Source organism: Lepisma saccharinum, chromosome 2 (assembly GCF_977018435.1).
Source record: "Lepisma saccharinum chromosome 2, izLepSacc3.1, whole genome shotgun sequence".
Classification (NCBI taxonomy): Eukaryota; Metazoa; Arthropoda; class Insecta; order Zygentoma; family Lepismatidae; genus Lepisma; species Lepisma saccharinum.
In genome coordinates this window covers 113457514-113482601 of record NC_139230.1, presented here as the reverse complement: position 1 = coordinate 113482601, position 25088 = coordinate 113457514, and the positions used below count along the sequence as shown (strand labels likewise).

Genomic DNA, 25088 nt, shown 5'->3' with positions numbered 1-25088 from the left:
ATTTTACAGGATTTATGCACACATTGAAACTGCTGACTTTGGGAATTTCCTCATACTTATTGAAAATGTTGACACCTTTTCATTCACTCATTGTTGTTTATGAATTTGGAAAGTTTTGCATTGCATCCTCTAAGCTTCCGATTTTGCGTCTTCGGCTTCATATTAGCATAGGATCAGCTTCTTTTTAAAATAATTTATTAGTATTTATCATCGTCCAGAGAAATTCCTTCTAGCACATTTTGTAGCAGATAATTTCTTCTCAGACAAGGTAGAAGCCAAATACTTTTCCCCTTTTTGGCCTTTTCCAGCGTTGCTCGTTTTACACCAACTACTTCCGCCACACTTTCGTTTAAATTTTGTCTTACTAATTTCATACGCTTCCCTGTTCATCGTTGCCATTTTTCTAAAGTTTCTGAAGTATCTCCTCAATTCTTTGTATCGTCCAGGTTTCTACATCTTCATTCAATCCCATAACTTATTATCTTAAAGGCTTCATTTGCCATTGATTTGACTTCCTGGCTGCTCATGTCACTGCTTACGATACAGCTCATATATCTAAAGCTATCAACTTGTTCAGTTCTTTCACTTCGAATTAACTTCTTAATTTTCCTTGGAGCATACAGTTTAAATGTATACACCGAAATGTGCTTCCTCAGAGAAGTCATCCCTGAAAACTGATCACAAAGCATCCAGGAAGCGTAGAATCAAACGGTTGGTTAAAAAGTTAGAACATGAAATTTTATTAAATTTAGTTTGATCATTTGAAAGGTGTAAGAACTTCATTGTCAGTAGCACGAACTTGAAATTCAGCATATTCTACAGGGGAGGGGAACATTTTAAGGATCCTAAAATTGCACAGTAATCATTTCACATGATTTTCCTCAACATAAAGAAAATTCACGGTTAGCAAAAATATACAATTGGATTGATTTAGTCCACTTTATGCACAGTGGGACTGGACCTACAGTTTAAAGTGGGATCCGAACCACTATGTGCCTCCAGCGGGAATCGAACGCGGGATCCCCTGATTACAAGGCGACGACGCTACCACTGCGCCATCGGGGAGGCCTTGCAAAAGATACAACTATCTCACTTTGTCTGAATTTGAAAATAATCCCTCTCAAGAAATCTTCATTTATGTCATCATATCATCTTATTGTCTAATTATGTGCAATCTTTAATAACATATAAAATTTGTTCAAGTCAATTAAAGACGGTCAGCAAATAGCGTAAAAAATAACTGCGTAGTGTAAATAAGTGGCGCAGTTCTCGAGTTCCTCCGCAATAGCAAGACATAAGTTCAAATGGCTCTAACGACTACATTCGAATGTCCTTTACATTCTCTAACCATAAAGTACTGCCATGGAGCATGGAAATACGTGAACCTCCCCTCTCTGGTACTAGGCCAATCTCCTCTACATTCGAACACATGATTAGGTGATTCAATTACTCATTGATGTTACTTGAAATAACAGTTTAAGTCTAAATGTTCCTTTGCTCATGAAACTGTAAATGCACGCACTAAAAGTGAGATACCGAATTACTAGTTCCGTCGTGCGCATAAATTTACGGTTTTACATTCCAGCTGAGCTTTTGTCAACTAAAAAGAAGAGCAATGTAAATGAATGTAGCATGTTGTGAAATCAGGTGTGAATGTGAACTACAGATTTTCTAAAATTACTATTTGCATCACGATCTCGGAATCTTCAACGAGCACGGCTGCAGAAACGGGTCAAATGTTTTAGTAGAATGCAAAGTAAAACTAATTAATATAAACCTCAAAACAGTTTTATTTCATAAATATTTTAAGAGGGTTTTGTTTCAAGCTGCAACAACACAACATATATAAATTCAATAAAGTTAAAATGTAACAACATGTGTATATGTATATATATATATATATATATATATATACATATATATATATTTAACTTGGAGCAGTTTTCTGCATAAAATTAATATTATTACTCAGGTATGCAAGTCTTTGGCAAGTATAGTTCTCTCTTCATGCTTGTGGTTTGTTGACTTAGGTTAACGTCATAGTTTCGCCTAACTTTCTGGGCCAAACTTCTTGCCGCTGGGCTGTCGTTGGCACAGTAGAATTCAATCTGAAAACATAAATATTAGATGTAATCTAAATTTGTGAACAAGCTAATATTGGTGAATGTGGTTTTGCAGAAATAAAATATTGGGAACTGCACCTGCGTTCAATCCTACGGTGTTCTAGTGTTGCAATTACCTTCCTGGAGAGTGAGGAAACGTTAATTCCGGATGGAAAAATCTTTTACGGCCAATGTTTAAGAAAAACGTATGAGTGTAGATGGACAAAATAAAAATGTTATTTCTAATATAGTTTTGGGTTCTACTATTCTCGGTGGCAATAGGTAGGTCCAGCAGTAAATGTAATCAAATTTCTACATGGAAATATGTTTGTTATCAGTGCAAGTTTTGCCACCATGTCAAGGTAAATCGATGTCTGAATTACTTCTCTAGTTACAAATTGCATCTATATTAAGTCTGTTCACACTTGCTGGCAAATTTTCAAGCGTTAAATTTGTTACATAGAAAAACTAATCACAATGCTATCTATGTGACTCGGTGTTCTGATGTTCTCAATCCATGCACAAAAAATACGAATATGTATGATAAACGTCTTTAGTCCTGCCAAAAATATTTCCTTCAGAATGAGTGCCAGAATTGCCAGGAAGTTATTTGAAGATTACTATTATAATGTTCCAATTTCAAACATCAGAGGCAACATCATAGAATTTGATAATAAAGTCTAAGTTACATCTCGAAGTGGTAGGTTCCCATATTTAGTGCCTAAATTATCATATGAAACAATAATATACAAGATAAGTTTCAACATTTAAGGCTCAATGTACACAATTTTGATATAATACATTCTTCCCATTTATGCGGTAAGTTTTCAGGTTGAGATTATGAATTATTTTCGTGAATAAACGATGTAGCTCAAATATTTAAATAGGTGAAATTTATTGGTATTTATTCTAGACTTCAACGGAAATTCAAAATTTAAACACTACTTTTAAATAATATTGTTAACCTTGTTTATCTTAAAATAATACCAAAAAGTTCACACATACATATATCCTTTAAAATAGTAATAAAGAATACAGACAAACCTCTTTAAGTGACTCGCCGCTTGGTTTGCACCTTCGTGTGCAAGATGGCATTCTATCCTTTGAAAAGCAAATTTGGCCTTCCTCAGTTATAATCTTCCTCTCGTGGACAGTGCAGCTTGTTGGTCTTGGCCGCGGGGCAAAGCGAGAGCGTTGTTGGTAATACTCGGAGTCGGTCTGGGAGATGACATTGGTGTAGAGTATTTCCTTTTGGACGCATCTGCCGGAGACTTCGCGGTTGGCGCTTGAGCAGGAACCACTTGAGCCATCAGACACCGTGTATGATTGGACGAAATCTTGTGGGTTTCTCAAAATGCAGTTCTGTGGATTGGTGAAGTCAGTTTCAGGCTCACCGTCGAAGGTTCCGCAGAGACCCATTATATCACTTCTGTACTTGTTGCTGGCCTGGAAGAATAATCGAGAACTCGTGTCAGCTAATATCATATCATACTGCTAAATGTTTGTGAGTTGACACGAAGTTTGCAGATAAGTTGACACTTCATATGAAGTATTTGTCGATTTAGTATTTCAAAATTTGTAATAAAATCAACTTTAATAGGAAAATGTATTAAAATGCACATGGAATCTTTATGTACATGCACATAGCATTAAGTTACATTCAAAGGAATTCTTTGATAATTTAATAAAAGTGGATGAAACTCACTTGAAGTTCAATGCGCTTGCCATCAGTGACAATTTGAACGCCGTATTCTGGCACCTTCACAACAACAGCTTCATCTGGTAAGGCGTAGACCCAGACTTCATCTTCATCCTGGTTGTTTCTTGGCTGGGCGTAAGACACGCGTCGTGATGAAACCTGGATTGGCTTCTGGTTCACGTACACGTTCACAGAGCTCTCGCTGCTGGATTGGCTGTTTTGGTTATCAACTGCCTTGGGGATCATTTCAATAACAGTGTTCTCAAGGGATACCTTGATCACCTTATGTTCGGAACCAACGTTCTTGGCCAATACTGCAATTGCGTCATCATCAGAATACTCGTTATCTTGTGGTTGGTTCGTCATTAGTACATACCAGCAGTTATCCAGTTGAGCTGAATATGTTTGGTTGTCGAAAGTGTTTAATACTTGTCCTTCCAACGTGCACTGAGCTGTTAATAGCGAATAGAAAATTATTTTAAAAATTATCAAGGCAATGAACGGATAATAAAATATATCTAAACAAGCATATGCTGAAACAGTTCTCTGTTGTAATTGAAGACTAAAATTGGTAAAAGCTGTAAGTGCCACTATAATTCAAACACCGTTTTCCACGTTAAACTGTCAAATGTGCCATGCTTTATAATGTGTTAAACGTGAAATGTGGCTGGTAGCCCTCTAAGTAGTTCAAAGGGCGTGTAAAGAGGTCACTAGTGTGAACGATCTTACGGGCTGATGTGCTGAGCGATGCGATTTCCCAACACTATCACTTTTGGCACTTACAACTTTTACCACTTTTAGTCCTCAATTAAGAAGTGAAACTTCAAGATTTATCAAGGAGAAAGCACCATGCAACTACAGATGCTTAGTTGAAACTAACTGGGGACTCCCCGATGGAGCAGTGGTAGCGTCGTCGCCTTGTAATCAAGGGGTATCGGGTTCGATTCCCAGTGGAGGCACATAGTGGTTCGGATCCCACTTTAAACTGTAAGTCCAGTACCGATTAGCCTTACTGTGTATAAAGTGGACTTAAAACATCAAATCAATCAATCAATTGAAACTAACTAAAATAAATAAATGGTAAAGGTATATCGAGGAAAATTTGAATGCTATCGACTCCACTTCATTTCTCTTAATATTTTCACAGGTATCATGTTATCTTTTATTTAAGACATGCTTAGGAACATTAAGTTATAATGAGAATAACTTGGTAGCACTGATGGCATATTATATAAAGGAAAGAAGACTGGAAATATTATTATACTATGCAATATCTGTTATATATGGCCTCAATAATTTAAAGTTATCCATTTCCTAAGGCATTAAACGAACATATGTCAAGCACTAATACATAATACAAAATCGAGAACCTAGAACATGATAATGTATTTTTACAAATGCAACTAGGTTAGTAAATATATTGAAACTAATACTTATATTCATCTGGCTACATTCTCAGTACCAGCTAAATTTAAGCGTTAGAAATTACCAAAATCAAGTCTTGATCTTGAAGTAATGATCGGTAGAAAATTGTACCAAAAAATCTGTGTTTACGATATTTCAATGTTAGAAAATTATCGTGATGGAAATAGGATAAGTCTTTGCTCGCACACCCACTTCACCAGCACACTGCAATCTTGACCAACACACTATAACTCTGTGTAGACTTTATAAACAACATTTCTAGCTTCCCATCATTTTATTTATACTAAAATAATGACTTATTCGAAGTGATTGATATTTATCTGTTTTTTAACATATTCTTATTGTGTATTTTTAAGAGCCATATCCCACTGCTGGTAGAATAGAGAGGTGATGAAACTTCATCATAGTGGCAAGTTATCCTGCGGCATTATCAATTATCATAAGCAACAATATAAATGATCGACGTTATTAATACCTGTTATTAGAAATATGAAATTTTGAATCCGGAGAGCAAAGATAAGATTTCCTTGAGAAGTGAGGTATTTTTATATGTATATTGATAAATACTTCAGCAGGAATCCTCCTTCAATTGGAGTTTAATTTGGACCTATGATATTGAGAAACTATAATATACCTTCCAATAAATGTATGCTTGAATACAGATACTTACGGTTGTACTGCATAGCGAGCTGATCCTGCCAGAGCATTTCCCAAGCATTGTACTGAAGATGAGGTACAAGGGCGGGCTTCAATTCTTGTGGTACGTGAATCTTGTTGAAGTGTGCAGTTGTCTGTGGAGTTTCCAGGGAAACGTAGACATCATTTAGATCTGCACTGAATTTCACCTCTCCGCTGATCTGACCTTGAGGGTTGTTCACATTGATAGCATCCTCATCCAAGTATGGGTATCCAAGGTATTTTGCAAGTTCATATGCATGGTAAGCAACTTTCTTTACACCTTCTGGAACCTATACAAACAATGTTTCAGTCAGAAACGTGAGATGCATTATTGGAGTGTTTATTTTGATGTGTTTATTATCGCATTTTTTTGAATTAGTTCTCTACGGAAGCCTTGGAGCATAAATAACATTTATTTTATTATTTATCTTAACTTTTACTGTTAGAGGAAGGGAAATATTCTGTTCGAACCAGACATACGTTATGATGTGATCTTGTGGACATCAACAAAATGGCCGAACTAGTGTACTTTCTCCAAACTCGTTTCTTATGAAATCGAGAATTTATTAATTTTACAATCTATCTTATTCCTTCTCTATATGGATTGTGGGCCTCGCAGATCTACTTATATAAAATTTTAAAATTATTTAATTTTAATTTTAAGTACTCAAATTTTTGTAAGACAAGAGGTCACAAAACATGTTTCCGCATTTTCTTCTCGCTATATAGTTACTACTTAAACTATATTATTTCAAATGGTTCCAAATTTTGACAGAAAAGTGTGTAATGTATCACATTTGGATGTTCTGAAGCACAAAAGGCATTTGGAGAGCATCGCAATGCTTATTGTACAATAAGTATTCGTTTAATGAACTTTACAATGCACATAATGAAATCGTAATTCCAGCTGCAAACTTACTTCATTGTACTTGACGGTGAACGTTGTGTGATCCAAGTAGTTGGCTAAGATCGTAGCGTTTTGGCAGGCTGGGAGTAAGTTCTGGCCCTCCTGGATTTGCTGCTGGCATTGCTTGACGTATGGTGACTGGTTAACGTACTGCTTGCGTTCTGCAGACTGCCTTTGCTTTACCTATAATGATGATAAGCACATTTATGATAGAAAAATCAATATGTTATACTAGTCACTAGTGCGCTACTATGAAGCTTAATGTGAAAGTAAAGTGTAAGAAATTTTGATTTCTATGGTAATCATTTCCATTTGCATAGTGGCATGGTGAGGAGCTAATTAAAATAATTTTACAGTTTTGTACATGGCTTAAATTCTAGTAACCTTCTTTTGTTAGACAATACTAATGTTTTTTAGAGGATTTAAACTACTTCAATGAAAATATTTTATTTGTATTTTATGTAAATGTGAATTGAATTACGTGCATTGTCAATTCATTTGTTAATTTTGCTACTTAAGTTCAGATGCAAACACTTATATTTTTTCGCATACTTGCTTCATCAGGTATATGTTGAAATATTAACTGTTAAGACAAATAATATATTAGAAGATTAGAGAAGGATGAAATAGGACGTTACCTGAAGGGTGACTCATACAGGATGATTCATATAAAACTAACAGTAATACATCGTAATGATCCGTGTTAGTTGCAGACGGCGCGGGACATCTGGGAGACACATATATTCTCAAGAGTGTGCCCAGCTGTGCAGGATTTGGTAGATGTCATCCCCATATTGCCGCAGGTGTTGTGAAGATACTGTACACACTACGATTTTTCATCATGTTTGTTGAGCAAGTGATGACATAGAGCTGCGTCAAAGATATTTTCAACAGGACATAATACAAAAATCAATATGTCATACTAGTCACTAAGATCGTACATCAAGTGAGTCTCTGGCGCTGATACAATGTTTCTTTGACGACCGGAAATTTCCTGAAACGTATGGTAACTGAGATTACCTGACTTGACACCTCCAGACTTCTCTCTGTGGAGTTATCTCTACTCTACACTCCATCAGACATTGAACGAATTAAAGGAGAACATTACAAACGAAATCATCGGTAATGGCAACAGCACAGTTCAACGAACTGCTTGGAATATGAAACAACGTGTCCAGCTGTGCCTTCTGGACCGGGGGGGGGGGGGGATTTTCTGCGTGTAATGAAAAGGTTATTAAACTCCCATGTCTGTCCTACGTTTCAGATGTAATAACTTGTTACTAGTTGTATTCTTGTTCACTGCATTAATAACGAAAAGTGTCAGTTTCATATGAATCCCTCTGTACTTTCTTACAAACAAGTTACTTACAGCTTCAATTTCAAGAAAAGTTGCTTCCAGACTCTGTTTCTTTATCTTCTTTTTTCACAAATATGTAAATACATTTTGTAGTTTGTACGAGTAAGTAAGTTGCCGAATATTCAAGGAATATCTCCAAAATATTTTTCCAAACATTTTCTTTCATTTTTAGAATTAAATATAAGATAAAGAAAACTTGTAACAATAAATTCTTTCCAACTTACAGTTATGTCTACAGAATGATCAGACTGGCAGGACTGCCCATATTTAATTGCAGCTTGGATAGTTGATTGAGCATCGAAGCTTATAGCTTGGGCAGCGTTTAGCTCTGGAACATATGGGCTGCTAGACTGGGCGGACATGCAGACCTGAAATGGACACAAGTTTTTGTTTTTGAAACACACCGATACATTAATCCAAGTTCTCTATGAGTAACTACAAGCCAATTCTTAAGAATAAATTACGAAACGATTCAATGGTTATAATGTTTCCCATGCAAGAAAATATTTATCTAACTCTACCTGGAAGTCGGCACCACTTGAAGATCTGGGATTCTTAGCAAGGAAGACGAGGACACGGCTCTTTGGATCTACTTCGCTTGAAGCGTAGGCAACGGTGGCGACGAAAGAACGCCCCTGGCCACTCTGGCCTTCGTTGATGGTCACTGCAGTATCCAAGACTCCGGCACTAGCATCTGCAAAATTAAGGAAAATTGTGATTATTTTATTGAAGAAAAATATCGCGTCTCTAGTTAATGGAACATATTCCAAACATGGCTGCCTACATTAGCACTACTAAGTGCTTTCGTTTATTACTGCAATTGCTCCTCAAAATGCTCTTCTTGTGCAAGTCTGTTGAAATCTTTAAAGAGAGATTGTGCCTGCAATAGGTGCGAAATTTCTTGTGTCAAATAGGAACAATTTTCTTTGCTGCAAAACCAAATAACGTTATTCTTTGATAATTGTCCAATTAATTTGAAAATATTATAATAATGCATTTCAAAATGCATTATTTATATGTAGTAAGTAATTCTCATGCGATGTTTGATGTTTAAATGCACTATTTTATTTATATTTTCTACTATGTTCCTAAATACAGCAGACACATACCTCGAATGTTTCTCTTGACCTTCGTGAGGAGCTCTCTCTGCCTCTGGCTGCTCATAGGAGAAGGCGATGAAGAGTCGGCGGATGGCAAGGCCCAGTCTCCAGACTGCGACTGGGATTCAGCCCTTTCGTTGCTGGAAGGAGTCTGATCATCACTACCCTCGGATTCATTTTCGTTTTCATTTTCTGAAAGATATTGACAATAGAAATGACAGAACATTTTAGCTTATAACAGCTTCTTAATTCCTTGTATATATATTTACAATTCATTAAATGTTGCCTTGGAAATATTTTCAATGCTTTGACGCGTTTCAGAATGAAAATGCATCTTTGAAGATGAAGTAATACAGCACGCTGAGCTGGGAGATAGACACTCGCATATTCGATATATCTCGCTTCTTTAACAAGTTAGGATATGAACGAGACGAATGAGACGTGACTACCCTTATCAGTAAATAATTAATAGTTTAATTTTGCAATGATCAAAAATATCTTATTTCTCAATAGAAATGACTATATGTTGAGTATGAAGATTTAACACGCTATTTCCTTTGTGTCATATTGAAAATAAAATTATTTTGAAAAACTACTTAATTCTCTAGAGTTGAAAAAGTAAAACAAAAAGTAATGCATTTATTATTTCGGATATGGTGTTAAAGAATATCGTGACATTGCACATAAAAATTACGAAGAAATGCTATTGTAATTTGAAGGTACAAAATTAAAGTAAATTCATGGAACATACCATACTTAGCAGATAGAGTGATGGAGTTTGATCTGGACCTCTGACCATCAAAGTAAACGCTCAAGTCACTCCATTGCGTGTTCCTGTCGTTGAAGATGGAATTGAAAATCGAGATAGCGACCTGTCTCTCTGATTTGCGGGACATTGGCATAAGTTCTGGGTTCAACTTCTCGGAAATGTATTTTACACGGAATGCGAATCCCGTAGATTCTTCACCATAAACTTCTTCCCTCTAAGAAAAATAGAGCATATTCATTAGAAGTTGTGTTATTTAAATAATCACATGTCATCCTGATACTCTCAGTAGGCCAATTAAATTACTTACCTTCAGGATAGATCTCCATAACAGCCTTTGAAAGAACGTATGATCAATTACTGCTTTAATAAAAACAAAATTCTAAAATCAATCACTAAGATTCTCTGGAACAAATTATAAATTATATAAATTATACCCATGACAAGTACATTTATACAGAATTACCCTAACATAAAAATTATATCCATTGGGTTGCTACAATGAACCTGACTGCGCGATCTTAAAGAGAAGAATCCATAACATAAAGCACGTCATCCAGCAAACCCAATAAAATATTACAATATGAATCTGTTATATTAAGAGAGCCCCTTCGTATAAATTGTTTTGAATATATATAAAAATTGTAATATTATAACTCAATAAGAAACTTACTGGTTGGGGATTTCTGGCTTGCACTGGTTTTGTGTTCCTGTCCTCGATCAAAGGAATCAAGTTCAAAATGTTGTGCTCAGTTGTGAAAGGTCGAGTGTGAGAATGCAAGACATGAATTTCCGCACTGGGTGGTTGTATAGTTGCCTCGAGCAATGACTTCCTGCTTTCTACCTTAAGATCAGCCTTAATAGGAACATGGACGTAGTCCAGCTTATCCAGACCAGCGTAGTAAGCTTTGTTTTCGAATGGCAAGAAGAATCCAACCTTGGATGTAATCTGAGATGCAAACCTGTAAATTAAAAGAAAGTCAAGTGTCTACTTATTTCAATTCAGATTTTTTTCTGAAGTAGTGATTTTTTTCTTTGAAATATTATTCATTTTTAAAATTGCGCCTCAAATTAATATCCTTTCATAAATGATATACAAAAATACTTACACAAATTTCATGTCCGCATTTGCGGATATTTCCTCTGGTACATTGCTAGGTCCACGAGCAGAACCAGATGTGGCACCCTGAACATGGCCAGTCACGGAGAGAAGGGTTGGTTTCTTCACGGAGAAGTAAACTGGCAATCCCATGCAAGATGGGTGTGCAATGGTAATGGAGAACTGGTTGTAGAACTTGCTGTAGTGCATGTCGTGACCAGATTGAAGTACATTTGCAATTGCCTTTGCAACTAGATAAACGAAAAGACATATATTTATTATATTTTAACTATAACCTTGATTTATGAGAATTATCTTAGTCATGGAATTAAGAAAAATTAACGATACTGTCTTTAAATTAATTTTTTGTTGTGTAATGCGTTTATTCATATTAGCCAATAAGCTATTTAACGTTCGCCTCGATAGCCGACTCACAAAGTTTCTGTGGGTGCCTCTCCGATGTCGCGTTCTCGCTTTGTAATCAAGGGGGCCCGGGTTCGATACTGGTTCAGATCCCACGTTAAACTGTAAGTGCAGTCCCGATTAGCCTTACTGTGCATAAAGTGGACTTAAAACACCATTTCAATCAAGTTTCTGTGTTACTGATCTAGAATGAGTCCGATAGGTAAATTTTTAAAGTTTTGAATTTTTGGATACGTGAGATTTCCTTAGTTTGCTTCATATACCCTGTTTTGAAGTTAATGAATGACATTAATATGATCTAATGTTGATCATATTTAAATTGTCGATTTGCAACTTCCAACATGCAAAGTCAGAAAAGACAGTTGAATGAAATGATTATTCCCATTTTGTCATATTACATATTCATTTTGTTAGAAGAGATAGTATACTTAGTTTTTACTTTTTTATGTAAATGTATTAAGTCATAATGTCGTTAGTACTTGAGTTATTGTTTAAGCGTAAAATAAGTCTGAAGAAAGGAATACTATTTTGAAAATATGAATTATTCTCACCCTGAGGAATGTTCCTAATGGTTTTGCTGTCATAAGCAAAGAATCTGTTTCCACCCAAAAGCTTAATGGCGATATTTCCTTCAACTGGTTCAGAGTCAGATGGCCTAGCATTCAATAGCTCAGCAATTCTCCTTGGACTGAACTGGTCGTCTCCCCTTCTTGATGATCCAGAAGATTGTTCATCGTTGAATTGATGATTCAAGAGCTCAATTAAGTTATCAACACTGGATGTCATTACATGTGCCTGCAAGAGACAAATTATATAAGACAATATCGATTGCAATGAAAACTGTGGATCTACTTCGTAACCAAAAACGTGGGCTAATGCATGTATTAGAAAACATGTTAATGTCAGTTGAGAGAAATACAATTTTCTTGATGTTTTATTCACTCCAGGAAGATGGCATATCAATAATTTGAAATTATTTATTTCTACTAATCACAAGTACATTTTTTCCAATTGAAAAGTGAACTTATACATCAAGAAAGTTTTTTTTTAAATTTCTGAAGTAATGTTATTTAGTTACTTACTTTAATTGCCTTCAGCTTTAATCCACCAATGTTCTGAATAAGCTCATAAAACAAAGATGATGGAATAATGCTATCTGAGCTTCCAATCCAAGCAAGTCTCTGCTTGTAGGCCAAGTTATATTTCTCATAAATATAACTCCTGAGGTACTCTCGAGAGAGATGCAAACTAAGGTCGTCGGTATCGTCCAGTAGAGAAAGAACAGCTTGAGCTCTCTTCTTCCTGTGATAGAAAATCTTATATGTACTGAATAACACTAAGCATGTTACTAATTCACTATTCTCTTGTCAAAACACACGGCCTCCTCGATGGCGCAGTGGTAGCGTCGTCGCCTTGTAATCAAGGGGTCCCAGGTTTGATACCCAGTGGAGCCACATAGTGGTTCGGATCCCACTTTAAACTGTAGGTCCAGTCCCGATTAGCCTTACTGTGCATAAAGTGGACTTAAAACATCAAATCAATCAATCCATCTTGTCAAAACTTAATAATGTATCAACAATCACATCTCACAACTGCTTTGATTTCCAATTTATTTAGTACATAATTCAGTGGCATTTTATTTTTCAGAAAGCCATTTAAAATAATACAAGATAATACCAATTGTAATACTGTTGTCGTTTAACTAATATTATCAAAAAATATTTTTCTTGTAAACGATAGTGTGTAGATTAACAAATTGTAAGTAATATTTATGCTTTTTCATGGAAATAAAATAAGGAGTCAAATTAAGTTAGAAGTAAACATGCACTACATATATTTTTTAAACTTATTATTAATTAGAATTGAAGTATGTTTCTTTTACGTAAATAAAAAAAATGTGAACTTACAGAAGATGAATGCCTTGTCTTTTAAGTGAAGCTGCACTCAAAATGACTGATTCAATAGCTGACTTGACGTGTGGGTTTTGTTCAAACCGTGTGGAGGCGGCCATGCCTTGAAGCACACTGGTTGGAGGTACTGTCTTCATTATCAGATAAACAGCTGCACATCTGACTTCATGTGTCTCACCCTTGTTCTGCAATACACTGAGAAGAACTTTCCTGGCAAGTTCAGGATGAACCTTGGTCATGTCGCTAAGTGCGGATACCATGAGAAGCCTTTGGAAAGTGGAAACGTTCTTCTGGCCTTCCAGGTATGGTTCAAAAGCGTCCAGAATCTTAGGATGAGCAATTTTTCCTAAAGCCGTTGCGTAGATTTGAATCTTAACGCTGTCTTCGCTATCAACAGCCTGATGCAGCTTCTGAGTCAAATAGGATACGAACTCCTTAGCGGGCTCGTCGTTCATTGCTCCCATGAAACCAAAGCTGTGAACAGGGAACCTCTTGTGGGCTGTAGATGGATTTACAACAGTTTTGCGCAACAATTCACTGTAGCTGTTGAGAGCTGGGACGTATAGAAGGTTTCGTTGCTCAGCTTCAATGCTTTCAACGATTTGCTGCAATATGAAAAGAAACGAAAACATTCTCAGTAAAGTTTCTGATAATCGCTTAGTACAATTTAACAGTCACGGGCACTTTCATGTATTACATACTACATTGAAAGTGAATGGTGTAGTAACAACAGGGACGTGTCCATGACTGTATATCTATAAATAATGAAGACTTTAATGTTTTTACTTTAATTTCATTCCTGAATTATTTCGATTTATTATCTGAATTATTTATTATTATCGTATCCAAATGTCTAACATCTAATGATCTTCTGTACACATTTGTGTAACTTACTTCGATCAGAATTATCTAGATCAGCAATCACGAAATGATAATTGATTCAAAGGACAAATGCAATTTTCAATTACCCTAAATTTCTTCAGGTATTCATTAGTTGGTTGTCTAGCTGTTTGTGGTAAATAAGCCAAAACTTCAGCAGCTGCTTCTCCCTCCAGCTTTCGCTCCTTAATCCATTCAGAAATAATTGTAAGGGCAGGTCCAGTTCCAGCAGCGGCTACTGCATCACGGAAAGCCTTCCTGCAAATAAATTCTTACATTACGAACATTCATTACAATAATAGACAATAAGTTTAATTACCTACGTCTTCAGAAGTATTTTAGCACAATATTATTATATATGATATATGTAATAATCTCTGATGAAATAAAACTACTTATCGTATGCACATAAGATTGCCAGAAGTACTAAGTTCCAATAATATAGCGAAATGTGTGCTTAAAGAAATTTCTAAGCAATTCCTTGCACGCAAACTAGGATATCACAACTACTAATTGAAAAGGTCACTCTACAGTATGTGACCTTAGTGCTGCCCATTTTCTAAATCAACCAGCCGCAGTAAGACCTCACTGTCAGTGGAGGTTAATTAAATTAGAAACTGTTTTAAATTATTTTAATGTGCCAGTGCTAATTTCTTCTTTACTTCGTGATACCGAGGTTAAAATGAAAATACCACCAAATAATGAAATTTTGACTAATCTTATCTTCTTTAGAATTTGTTACTTAGCACGACAATTTGTTACGTTTTCCTCGTAAGTTCTTTGCAAGCAATTATACTTATATATACACACACAAACACATATTTGTGTTATCGTGCATGTAGCATTTAAGCATTTAAACAGACTACTTAGAGTACTAGTAGCATATGACATCTAAACTTGAATTTCTTACCAAGCAAATTTCTTGTCCTTGGGGCTGGAAGGAGAGGCATGAAGCTCTTGTGTGCATTCCTGAAGCTGAGCCACATTCATGACTCTCACAAGTTTTGCCTGAATGTTGAACTTCTCTAAGGTATTCTTCTCTGGAATTGAGTTAGGATTTTCAAGCTCCAAAGCAATGCTTTGTGCCAGTTTCTTGGCAGAAGCAACCAAATTGACTTGACTGGAAGCCTGAATAGATCGCCCTTCATAACCCACGAACAATGGGTTCAATGGAGTCTGAGGTGGGTGACCCATGGTGGGTAGGTCCTGGAATTTTTCATTCACGGAGGCTGCTTCATCGCTTTGGCTGGAATCGCTGCTGCTGTCGCTTTCCTTTGATGTTCTTCTTGCAAACCTATTTTGTGATGAAATATCGTCGTCACCAATTTGCTTCATCTTGCGACTGTAAAGGCGGTCTTCAACTTGATCTGACTCACTGCTGCTGGAGCTAGCCCTTCTTGCGAGAATATGTGCCATTGCGGGATCGTTAGATCTTCTCTTCATTTCCATTCTTGACATCCATTCATTTTCTTGACCTTCGTTACTGTTCCTTTCATTTCTGATGCTTCTAGCGCGCCTAGGGTAACCTTCGTCGTTGAGTTGATTGCTGCTGTATCTTTCATCTTCTTGACTCCTCTGGGCTGAGTTACTGTACTCATCGTTAGCATTGTATTCCCTTCGTCCCTGACTGTAACGTGTGCTGGACTCGTGTTCGGGGAAAGCTTCATTGTAGTCGTATGTGAGGTCTGGAGTTTCTTCCAAATTCTCTGGTTCGTTTATGGAACTGGAAATTTGGTGCACTGCTACAAGAGTGATGTTCGATTTCGATGTAACTGTGCTTTTTTGTTGATCGTAAAGTGCTGGACTTGCAGCTGTCTGGGAAATTTTAACTGATGATTGGATGACATAATCATTCAGATTTCCAGAAATTATGGTTCTGCTTACAGACGATCGCTGTGAAACAAACATAATATTAATAATATCATTTCTAAATTAATAAAAAAGAACCTAATTATATGTATTAAATTTGTTCTTACGAAATGTGCATCACGAAATTCTCACATTGTGGCTATTATAGTTATAGATGTCTCAGTATTAATACACTACGTCTCGAATAATGCGAATTAATTTAGTAATTTATAAGTTTTAATATTTGACCTTTCAATTCTGCAATTAATGAACAAAATATGAGCTTGTCTCCTTATTAAAAGTTGTCTTCTTATTAAAGCTCAAAATAGAAGATCAGAGCAAAGTCAAGCTCTTCTGGCTAGTCTCAATCAACTTTTGCACGTAGCCTATTTGTCACTGGTAACAAAGTGCTACTAAATGTCGTTAATCGAATTTGCAGACTCGAACGGAGCGCATTTCAAAATGTTACATGAAATGAAGAGTTCCATGGATGGTTATGGAAGATGAAAGGAACAATGATGAAATGTCGCATGGAAGCATCCCCAAGGTTTATTACACATAATATTTGTGGTTCACGAGGATATAACGTTCACAAGCTTGTAAATTAACATAATCAAAACGTAATTCCTTCCTTATATCCACAAAAATTAATTAAGTTATATACTGTACTGTACGGAACATAATATGAATTATTATGTCCTAATATGGAATGAATGGAAACTTCGGAAACTATCAAATTTACAACTGTTTACTAAGACACACACTTAACAACACAGTATTTTTATTAATTATAGTCCTTGAAATATGAAATATTAAGCCCATTTCTTGTGCAGATACTTATAGACTGTACTTTGAAGCTGTATGACAAAAATAAATGTCATTCATAATGCTAGTTTCAGTAACGTGTGTCAAAAGAGGGGAGGGTCAAATTTGAAATTTCACCATTGCAGAAATGTTTCGAAGAATTTTCCTTACCGATAAGAATTCTCCAGTAAGGGTCTGTCCAGGTTGGCCCTCGCTGAATTCGGTGAGGCCGAAGTGGTAGCCTGGTCTCTTCTCGCAGTTGCTGAAGTTGGTTGTCTTGGTGATTTCCAGGTGCTGCTGCTGCTCATTGTCCTCCTGTTGTGCTACGGGCACCAGCTCGGGCTGGCTCTGCACGATGTATTCTGGGAGAACAGAGATGTCATACTGAACCTGACACTTTCCCGCAACTTCAGCCTGTGGAAAGGGGAAAAAAACAAAGATATACATTTCTCCCTAGGAAGGGTGTTTCAGTTACGGAAATTTATTTGGGTGTAATTCTCTCAAACATAATAGTTCAAGTTAAGCTTAGTTTCACGATATAGTTCTTGTAAAATTGACAAGGAGAATGCGATTTTCCGCATGAAATACATAAAATAATCTGACATTACATTTAATTAATTGAACTTACCTCCATGGTTTTGTAAACCATCTTCTCGACATTTGGAGTAGAGATTCTATTGGAGTTGGATTTGTGGATCTTATTCTCCCCTTGTGTGTCTAGTTGCAACTGACTGACAAGGGCCTTGTATATGTTGGATTCCCATGTCCTCATTTCCTTGGGGGAAGCGAAACTGTTGACCACTCCATCGTGGATTTTGGCTACCACCGCTTTTCCAGACAAGGGAAGGGGTTTGTAGCTAAGTTTTTCCTCTGGAATGTCAGTTTCCCAACCACCAGGCAAGTTAGTATGCACTGAGGCGTATTGGGGCTGAACAAGCTGGAAAAGAAAAGATATGCATTCCTTATTATGACGGATTTAAATGTATCAACTTGGAATTAAAACCATAAGCGCCGTGGGAAAAATTAAGGTTACATGAATCTATACAAAGAAAGTTTCGTACAATTGCCATTTGAAGCAGCTAATTGTAAATATTGAGGATTGGGAACAGATTAATCTGTATTCTATCAGATTAAGTCGGTTCAGGCATGCCATGCATTAATATATTTATATCTCATTTCAACGCTGCGATATTTCTACAAATAACCTAGTAACTTCTTGCAGAATTCTGCCATCGTGTTGTTGTTTTAATAAATATACCCGTTTCAATAGCAAAACATATGACAGGTGTGTGGTTACATACATTAATTGAGGCGATGAATGAGCCATTTAGGTTCTTCATGAAACATTTGCAATTCTCCATAACATCTTCAGAATATTGTTTTACGTATCGGTTCTATCGGTATCCCAAAATTTCATATCCGTTCATACATATTTCAAGAAATTGTGATTTAAGTTATCAATTCTGCCTGATTTGATTTTCTCACCCTTTTAAAATGTTAGGATTAAAAATGTTAAGCAATTATAGAACATTTCTTCAAATAAATGAGGCTGAATTATTTATTTTCTCTTCCAACGTTTCTTTCCACATTATTATATAATATTCATTTAATTTTCCTTGTAAAAAACCTTGTTAGGCTTCTTTAACATAATTTGGCCAGATACTACTTACTAGTTTAGCTAGAAGTTAGAACTCAAAATATCACGTTCTACGTACCTTGATTATCAACGTATTGCTGCCTTTGGCCTGCACAATAACCTTTGATTTCACAAGGATGCCAGAATTTTGATTTGTGACTTCATCGTGAGAGGTCAGAGTCCTACCACGCCAGTGGTACTCATATTCCCTTCCACTCTTGAAGCCTGAAATAATGTATTCTGATTAGTATTTCGGAACTTTTAAATAGCCCTACAGGAGAGGCATATTTTTGTATTCAGTGTCATCAAAAATGTAAAAAAAATATTACAAATAAATTAAAACGCATTGTCATTACAATTTTCTTGAAGGCTCTACAATTTGGCAACAAAACACGTCAAATATACAGGGCTATTCTAAATGATCTTCCCGATTTCAAAGTTTAATATCTCATTAACTAACTGATTAACTAAACTTGCATATTAAACGTATGTATCGCTAATATATTAATTCGAATTAACTAAACTGTTTTATAAACGTTTGGATCTATTATGTTCCTTGATAGGAACCTCAAGTTAAAACTCAGACTTCAGTGTCTAAAACATAATTATTTTTTAAAAACTAGCCTACTGTTTTATCTATTGTCGTTCTCTTAATATTGTTAAGACATATGCGCTTAAATGCAATTATTGTTTTGAAATTATAAATGATGCCCAGTAATTAATAAATTTTGAATACTTAATGAAATATGAGAATAAGCATGAATATAACTTACCATTATCGGCTACAGCAAACCCCGCTGAAAGACAAAAGATGTATTTTAGTTAATTTTTCTCCATAATTGAATAGCTAAGGATTGGTGTTGAGTACATCTTACTGTACTACTAGGATTTTGAGCTTTGTGCAACAAAAATAAATATGATGTTAACATCAATGCAGAACGCTGAAGTTCCTTTTCTTTGTATACGTGTCCCGTTTTTAATTCCATATATATCCCTAGATACATAAAGAAACGCCAGGGGACCCAGGTTCGAATCCCGGCCTTGGCATGGGTGTTCTTTATGAGTGTCCATTCATCAATTTCATCCTAACACCGCTCATTCTCATCTTCGCGATTAGCCAAAAGTGCCAGAAAAGTTAAGTATAATAACGAAGTCAATCATTAAATCAAGTTCAGTTGCATACGAGACCGAGCATTTTTCTAGTGCATTGCAGCATTATTATTAACATATTTAGTCATTATGACATGATCAACAGCAAGTTGTTACAGTTTTGATAAAAGGCTGCTGAACGCTTTTTCTCTGTAATTCGTAGTATATACATCCACAAATTCATTTAAATGTGGATTTTCTGATTTGTCACGTGACACTTTTTTTCTCAAACGGGGAGTAAAGAACTGTATTTTGTACATTCCCATGAATTATATTGTTCTATTGTAAGGTAAAGGTAAAGGTCCCCGTGCATATAGCACAGTGCCATGAAGGCAAATTTAGAGGATATGGGGTAGGGTTCCACACATTCTCGATCATCTTGGAGGCGATGTGATCAGCACCATTCTCCGGCCAACTTTGCCTAGTCTATCAGTATCCGACAGAAATAATGTGTTATGTGGTTGAATACATATAGCATAAAAAATGTCGATCTTCGAGGATTCTTAGAATCGAAACCAGTAAAACATCAAGAAAGGTTCTTCGCATTAATGCCCTCCACATGCTGTGAAAGTTTATCGTTTAGGCAGGGCAATACCCTATACACTCCCCCATATGTATATATTCATGCATGCCTGCTTACAGCACATGATGCCCCACACCCCCTAGGAAAGAATCTAGACCCGTCTATGACGACACTCATGTAACCCCCTTTACAGACTAAGTGGTACAGATATCGTTGAAAATTTTCGCACAGTCCTGATTAGCTTCTTTGAATAAAATGCACTGTAATATACAAATAGAAGGTAACTACGTATAAACAAAATGTAAGGATGGATAGCAAGTTTCCACAAATTAGACGTAAACGAGGTTACAAAATTTTAGAAGTAAACGTACATTTAGAAAATACTGCAAAATGTCCATATTTTCAGCGAACACCAAATGTTTACTTCTAAGGGAAAGATAAGGATTCAGAGTTCGATTTTTCTGTGAGACATGGCTATTCATAGCATCTACCATTCGTCGTTGAATGAACAATTACTTTGAACAACGCGAAGTAATTCAATCCATTAAAGAATTCGCTATGCATCTTAAAAAGGCGATGTTAAACCCGTCTACTTAATCGTTGCTTGAAGCTGAAACGAATCCATGGATCCAGACTTACCAAGGAGGCACAGCAGGAGAGAAGTCCACATGGTTTCGAGCTCCGGTTTCCAGACTCCTTCGGCTCAAATCCGGAGAGTGCTGTCAAATCGGAGCCAAAACGTTTTTATATACCAATATAATAATTGCCATGACCTTCGAGTCACGTTGCTCAACTTTCCGCTTCCATTCACTTGGTCAACAGGTCAGTCAGCACCAGAAATAAGTGAAACGTTTGCATGTTTGCTTAGCTATCTCCACTCGATTGAAGATTACATTTTATGATGCTCTGCATCTATTGCATCTCTTTGATAATACTTGGTAAATGGACTAAGAACTTTGTTACATATCCTGAATCTGCTGACTACAAATATAAAGGATGGCCCATAAATGTGGAATCAACTGTTCAAAACAAATGGCGGGTGGGGGGGGGAGGGGGACACGAATGAAATGTCTTGATACGTAATATGGGAAACGGAGAAAACTTTTTAGGACATGTTACCAATATGGTGGCCATCTTATAGTCCACATTCTTGGAGTCAACTTAATTTTCTTGTATTTGCATTTCTGTTATTTTTCAATGCTATTCTGCCACTTTTGACAATTCACGTCGATGAAGGTGAGTGATGGTTACATAAATTGATGAAGGAACACCCATTTTCAGACCAGGACTCCAACCCTGGAACTCGGTGGGGAGATCGAAAGTCCACCACCAAAAGTGGTAATGAGACGTCGAAATGTGATTGAATTTAACGAGGAACACGATGCATACTTAATTTCAACGCATTTGAACCACTATGCTGCTTCAACCCCAAATGTTTTCCGTTACAGGTGACTTCACACATGATGATGTTAACGTTACCCATTTCTAGTAATTTCATAATCAACTTGTTAAATTTTCTGACTGACGTTCGTTGAAATATTGTACAATAACAGGACACGATCTCCACCAATTTTTCTTGGGTTGACTACAATTATGGTCTTGTACATAAATATTTGCAGTCTTCTTTCGCCCCTCTATTTGTTTGCCCCACGTCTACAAATCTGACCGTTCATGAGAAAATGGGAAGAATACTCTTCCGGGATTGAATATAAATGTATTATTGTTCAATGGAGAGACATAGTGCCAGTTTTGGTGTCCCTCCGCCATGGCCGCACCTAAAGGAGGGGGGTTATGGTGGTCAAAATCCCCCCTTCCCTTGGGTCATCACCTTACACAACAAATTACTTGTTTTTTCACAATTTTATAATGGAAAATTTCTCATCCTTGTATTATTTTTAAATAATAGGAATCATTGTTTGGAACGGTACAGTATAATTTACCAATCGTTGCACCAATTTTATAGGACTTTCAATTCATCCCGCGCCACATAAGTGATACCACATGAGTTATTTATCCACACCTAACGAACTATCAGGAAAACAAACTTTATTAACCTTTGTCACTCTAGATGGTCTCCAAATGTAGAATTTTGTCTTTGGCTCAGATCAGTGATTTATCCACACAGGCTCCACACCCCAGGCAATTTCCTCAACACATCCCTAATTTATGGCCATTTTGGCTCTAAATTTATACTTATACCCTCCTAAACACGACCTTACACATCCACCTCTAGATGAAAAATTTTGGATAAACTCCTGGTTAGTTATAACACCATTAAGCCTTGTTTCCATGATATGAAAAACTCAATATGCTGACCAAGGCAGAAATTTATTTTATTATAAAACAAAAACTAAACGTAACGTTTCAACCTTCTAGCAAGCTCATCTTCAGACTATGTACCAAGTACAAATGTAACAAGGTACAAAAAAGGACGATATATATAACAATACTCCCCTCCAGACTATTAGAAAGTTGTTCTGGAACATTCTAGCAGGTGGCTTTTACTTGTCAACATTACTTTCACCTGAAAGTGAATGTGGTTGGATTATTTATCTCACGCTCTATTTACTTCATCCTTCTTCCTTCTTCTCTCCTCTTTCTCTCTTGTCCTTTCCACTAAAAAAAAGAGGCAGCTCGACATATTTGCCAAAGGAATACAAGATGAAGAAAAACGGATATTATTGGAACTCGAAATAGAAGAAGAAGACAAGATAAGCTTCCTAGATATATTGATGAAAAGGAAGAGAGGACAAGAAATTGAAACCGCTTGGCATCAGAAGAAGTATGCAGCAGGGGTATTCTGCCACAAAAGATGTGATGTAAGTGAGGTGACAAAAATAAATTTTATAAAGAATATGGAGGGCAGAATCAAGAAAATATGCACAAAATAATGTGAAAAAGAAGGCAAAATAAATAGCCTATGGAAACAGCTGGAAAAGAATGACTATGAGAAGGAGGATAGACTGGACATAAACAGAAGAAGGAAGAAAGTGGCAGGGGAGAATTGGAAGAGAAAGAAAAAGAGAGAAGGTTTGGAATAAGGAGTATGGGGAAGACCACAGAAAAGATATGCAAAGTGCTTAGAAAAGCGGGCATTAAAACTTACAGGAAGGGTAGGAGAAGCATCTTAAGAATAGCGAAGAATGCAAACAAGAAAAAGGAAAACAGAAAAGAGGAAGAGGAAGGGATTATCTACGAAGTGATATGTAAGGAATGTCAGAGTGTGTACGTACATAGGAGAAACTAAAAAGAGGCTGAAAGACAGGTTGAAACAACATAGGGATGATGTACGACTTAAGAGAGAGAGAAATGCGATATTTAAACACACGAGAGAAACAGGACGTGACATAGAGTGGGATGAGGCTAAGCAGATAGGAAGGGAGAAGAGAATTCTAGTGAGAAAATGGAAAGAGGCCAAGGAAATAGAGAAGAAAGGTGAAGAAGACACAATGAATTCGAATGGGGGACTGATGATAAACAAAGGATGGAAGAAGGTGTTAGAAAGAGTGGAAAGGACAAGAGAGAAAGAGGAGAGAAGAAGGAAGAAGAATGATGGAATTAGAGCGTGAGAAAAATAATCCAACCACATTCACTTTCAGGTGAAAGTAATGTGGACAAGGGAAAGCCACCTGCTAGAATGTTCCAGAAGAACTTTCTAATAGTCTGGAGGGGAGTATTGTTATATATATATCGTCCTTTTCTTGTACCTTGTTACATTTGTACTTGATACATAGTCTGAAGAAGAGCTTGCTAGAAGGTTGAAACGTTACGTTTAGTTTATGTTTTATAATAAAATAAATTTCTGCCTTGGTCAGCATATTGAGTTTTACAATTGTTAGGTATTTTCCAAGGTGGTGGTGATCCATTGTAGTAAAAATAAATGGTCCTTTCTTGTAGCTAACGTGTAGTTTAAAGTTCTCCGATTGACACCTGAAGAACTGTTTGTAAATATGATTTATTGGCTCTCCTAAGTTGAAATTATAACCTAGTCGCCATTTTAACGTAAACATTTTTTTTCTCCTTTCAAAGGAGAAGCACAAAATGGAATTTTTCGCAATGCAAGATTTTGTTCTACAGAATATTAATAAATAAAATAAAACGGTGGAGGAGGGTGTTTATAATTGTTGAAATTTAAAACTTGAACATATGGATTCAGATTTCTTGTCATTTGCTCTTTTAAACAAGTCCTCTTGCATCTCTCTATCTACCATACTCAATTAATTATAACCGTTTGAAAAATGTGCCTTTTTAAACGGACAATTTTTGACATCCATTCCCTAAAAAGTAGAAATATAAAAAATTGGAAAAAAATGTTGAGCTGGAATTTATTTTTGGCTCAAACCAAAACCGGTTCTGCATATGTCGTCAAATTGCGTGAGTATGATGGTCAATACCTATTCGATTTGACGTGGAATGACCGGTGTCGTTCTATTTGCGAACAGTCTTATTTCTGGACAGTCCTAATTACAAACACTTGCTACCTGAACACGAATAACAAATTATTACTGGAAGAGTTGTGTCCTAATTGCGAACACATTTGCCTTCTCACACTTCCTGATTCTTTTAAGAAATTATTAAAGCGGCTCAGTTCCAGAGTTGATACTAGTCAGTGCCCTGCAGGTCACTGATGGTTCAAATGTTGATGTTCAGATTGAAACATGTCAGAATATGTAGAAAATCTGACATGATTAAAGACGTCGTCGAAGTATATACAATTTAATAATGAAAGTGCGACTTGTTTTTCTTTATACGAGGTCATAGTGCACAATTCATAACTGAAATG

At 36.2% G+C, this 25088-nt stretch overlaps 1 protein-coding gene across 1 annotated transcript; it reads right to left on the bottom strand.

Annotated features, from left to right (window-relative positions):
* Positions 1 to 1772: 1772 nt before the first annotated feature.
* LOC145984120 (vitellogenin-like) lies at positions 1773 to 21020 on the bottom strand. Its single transcript, XM_083117555.1, has 21 exons — positions 20945 to 21020; positions 19407 to 19430; positions 18713 to 18858; positions 17626 to 17934; positions 17169 to 17411; positions 15256 to 16238; positions 14435 to 14603; positions 13464 to 14071; positions 12639 to 12858; positions 12108 to 12351; positions 11144 to 11384; positions 10708 to 10996; positions 10020 to 10251; positions 9278 to 9460; positions 8690 to 8862; positions 8393 to 8536; positions 6824 to 6994; positions 5897 to 6194; positions 3808 to 4253; positions 3147 to 3548; positions 1773 to 2108 (listed from the first exon to the last, which is right to left on the bottom strand). Exons 1-21 carry the CDS (start codon positions 20973 to 20975, stop codon positions 1965 to 1967), a joined length of 5700 nt encoding a protein of 1899 aa, XP_082973681.1. The 5' UTR covers positions 20976 to 21020; the 3' UTR covers positions 1773 to 1964.
* Between the last annotated feature and the right edge of the window lie 4068 nt (positions 21021 to 25088).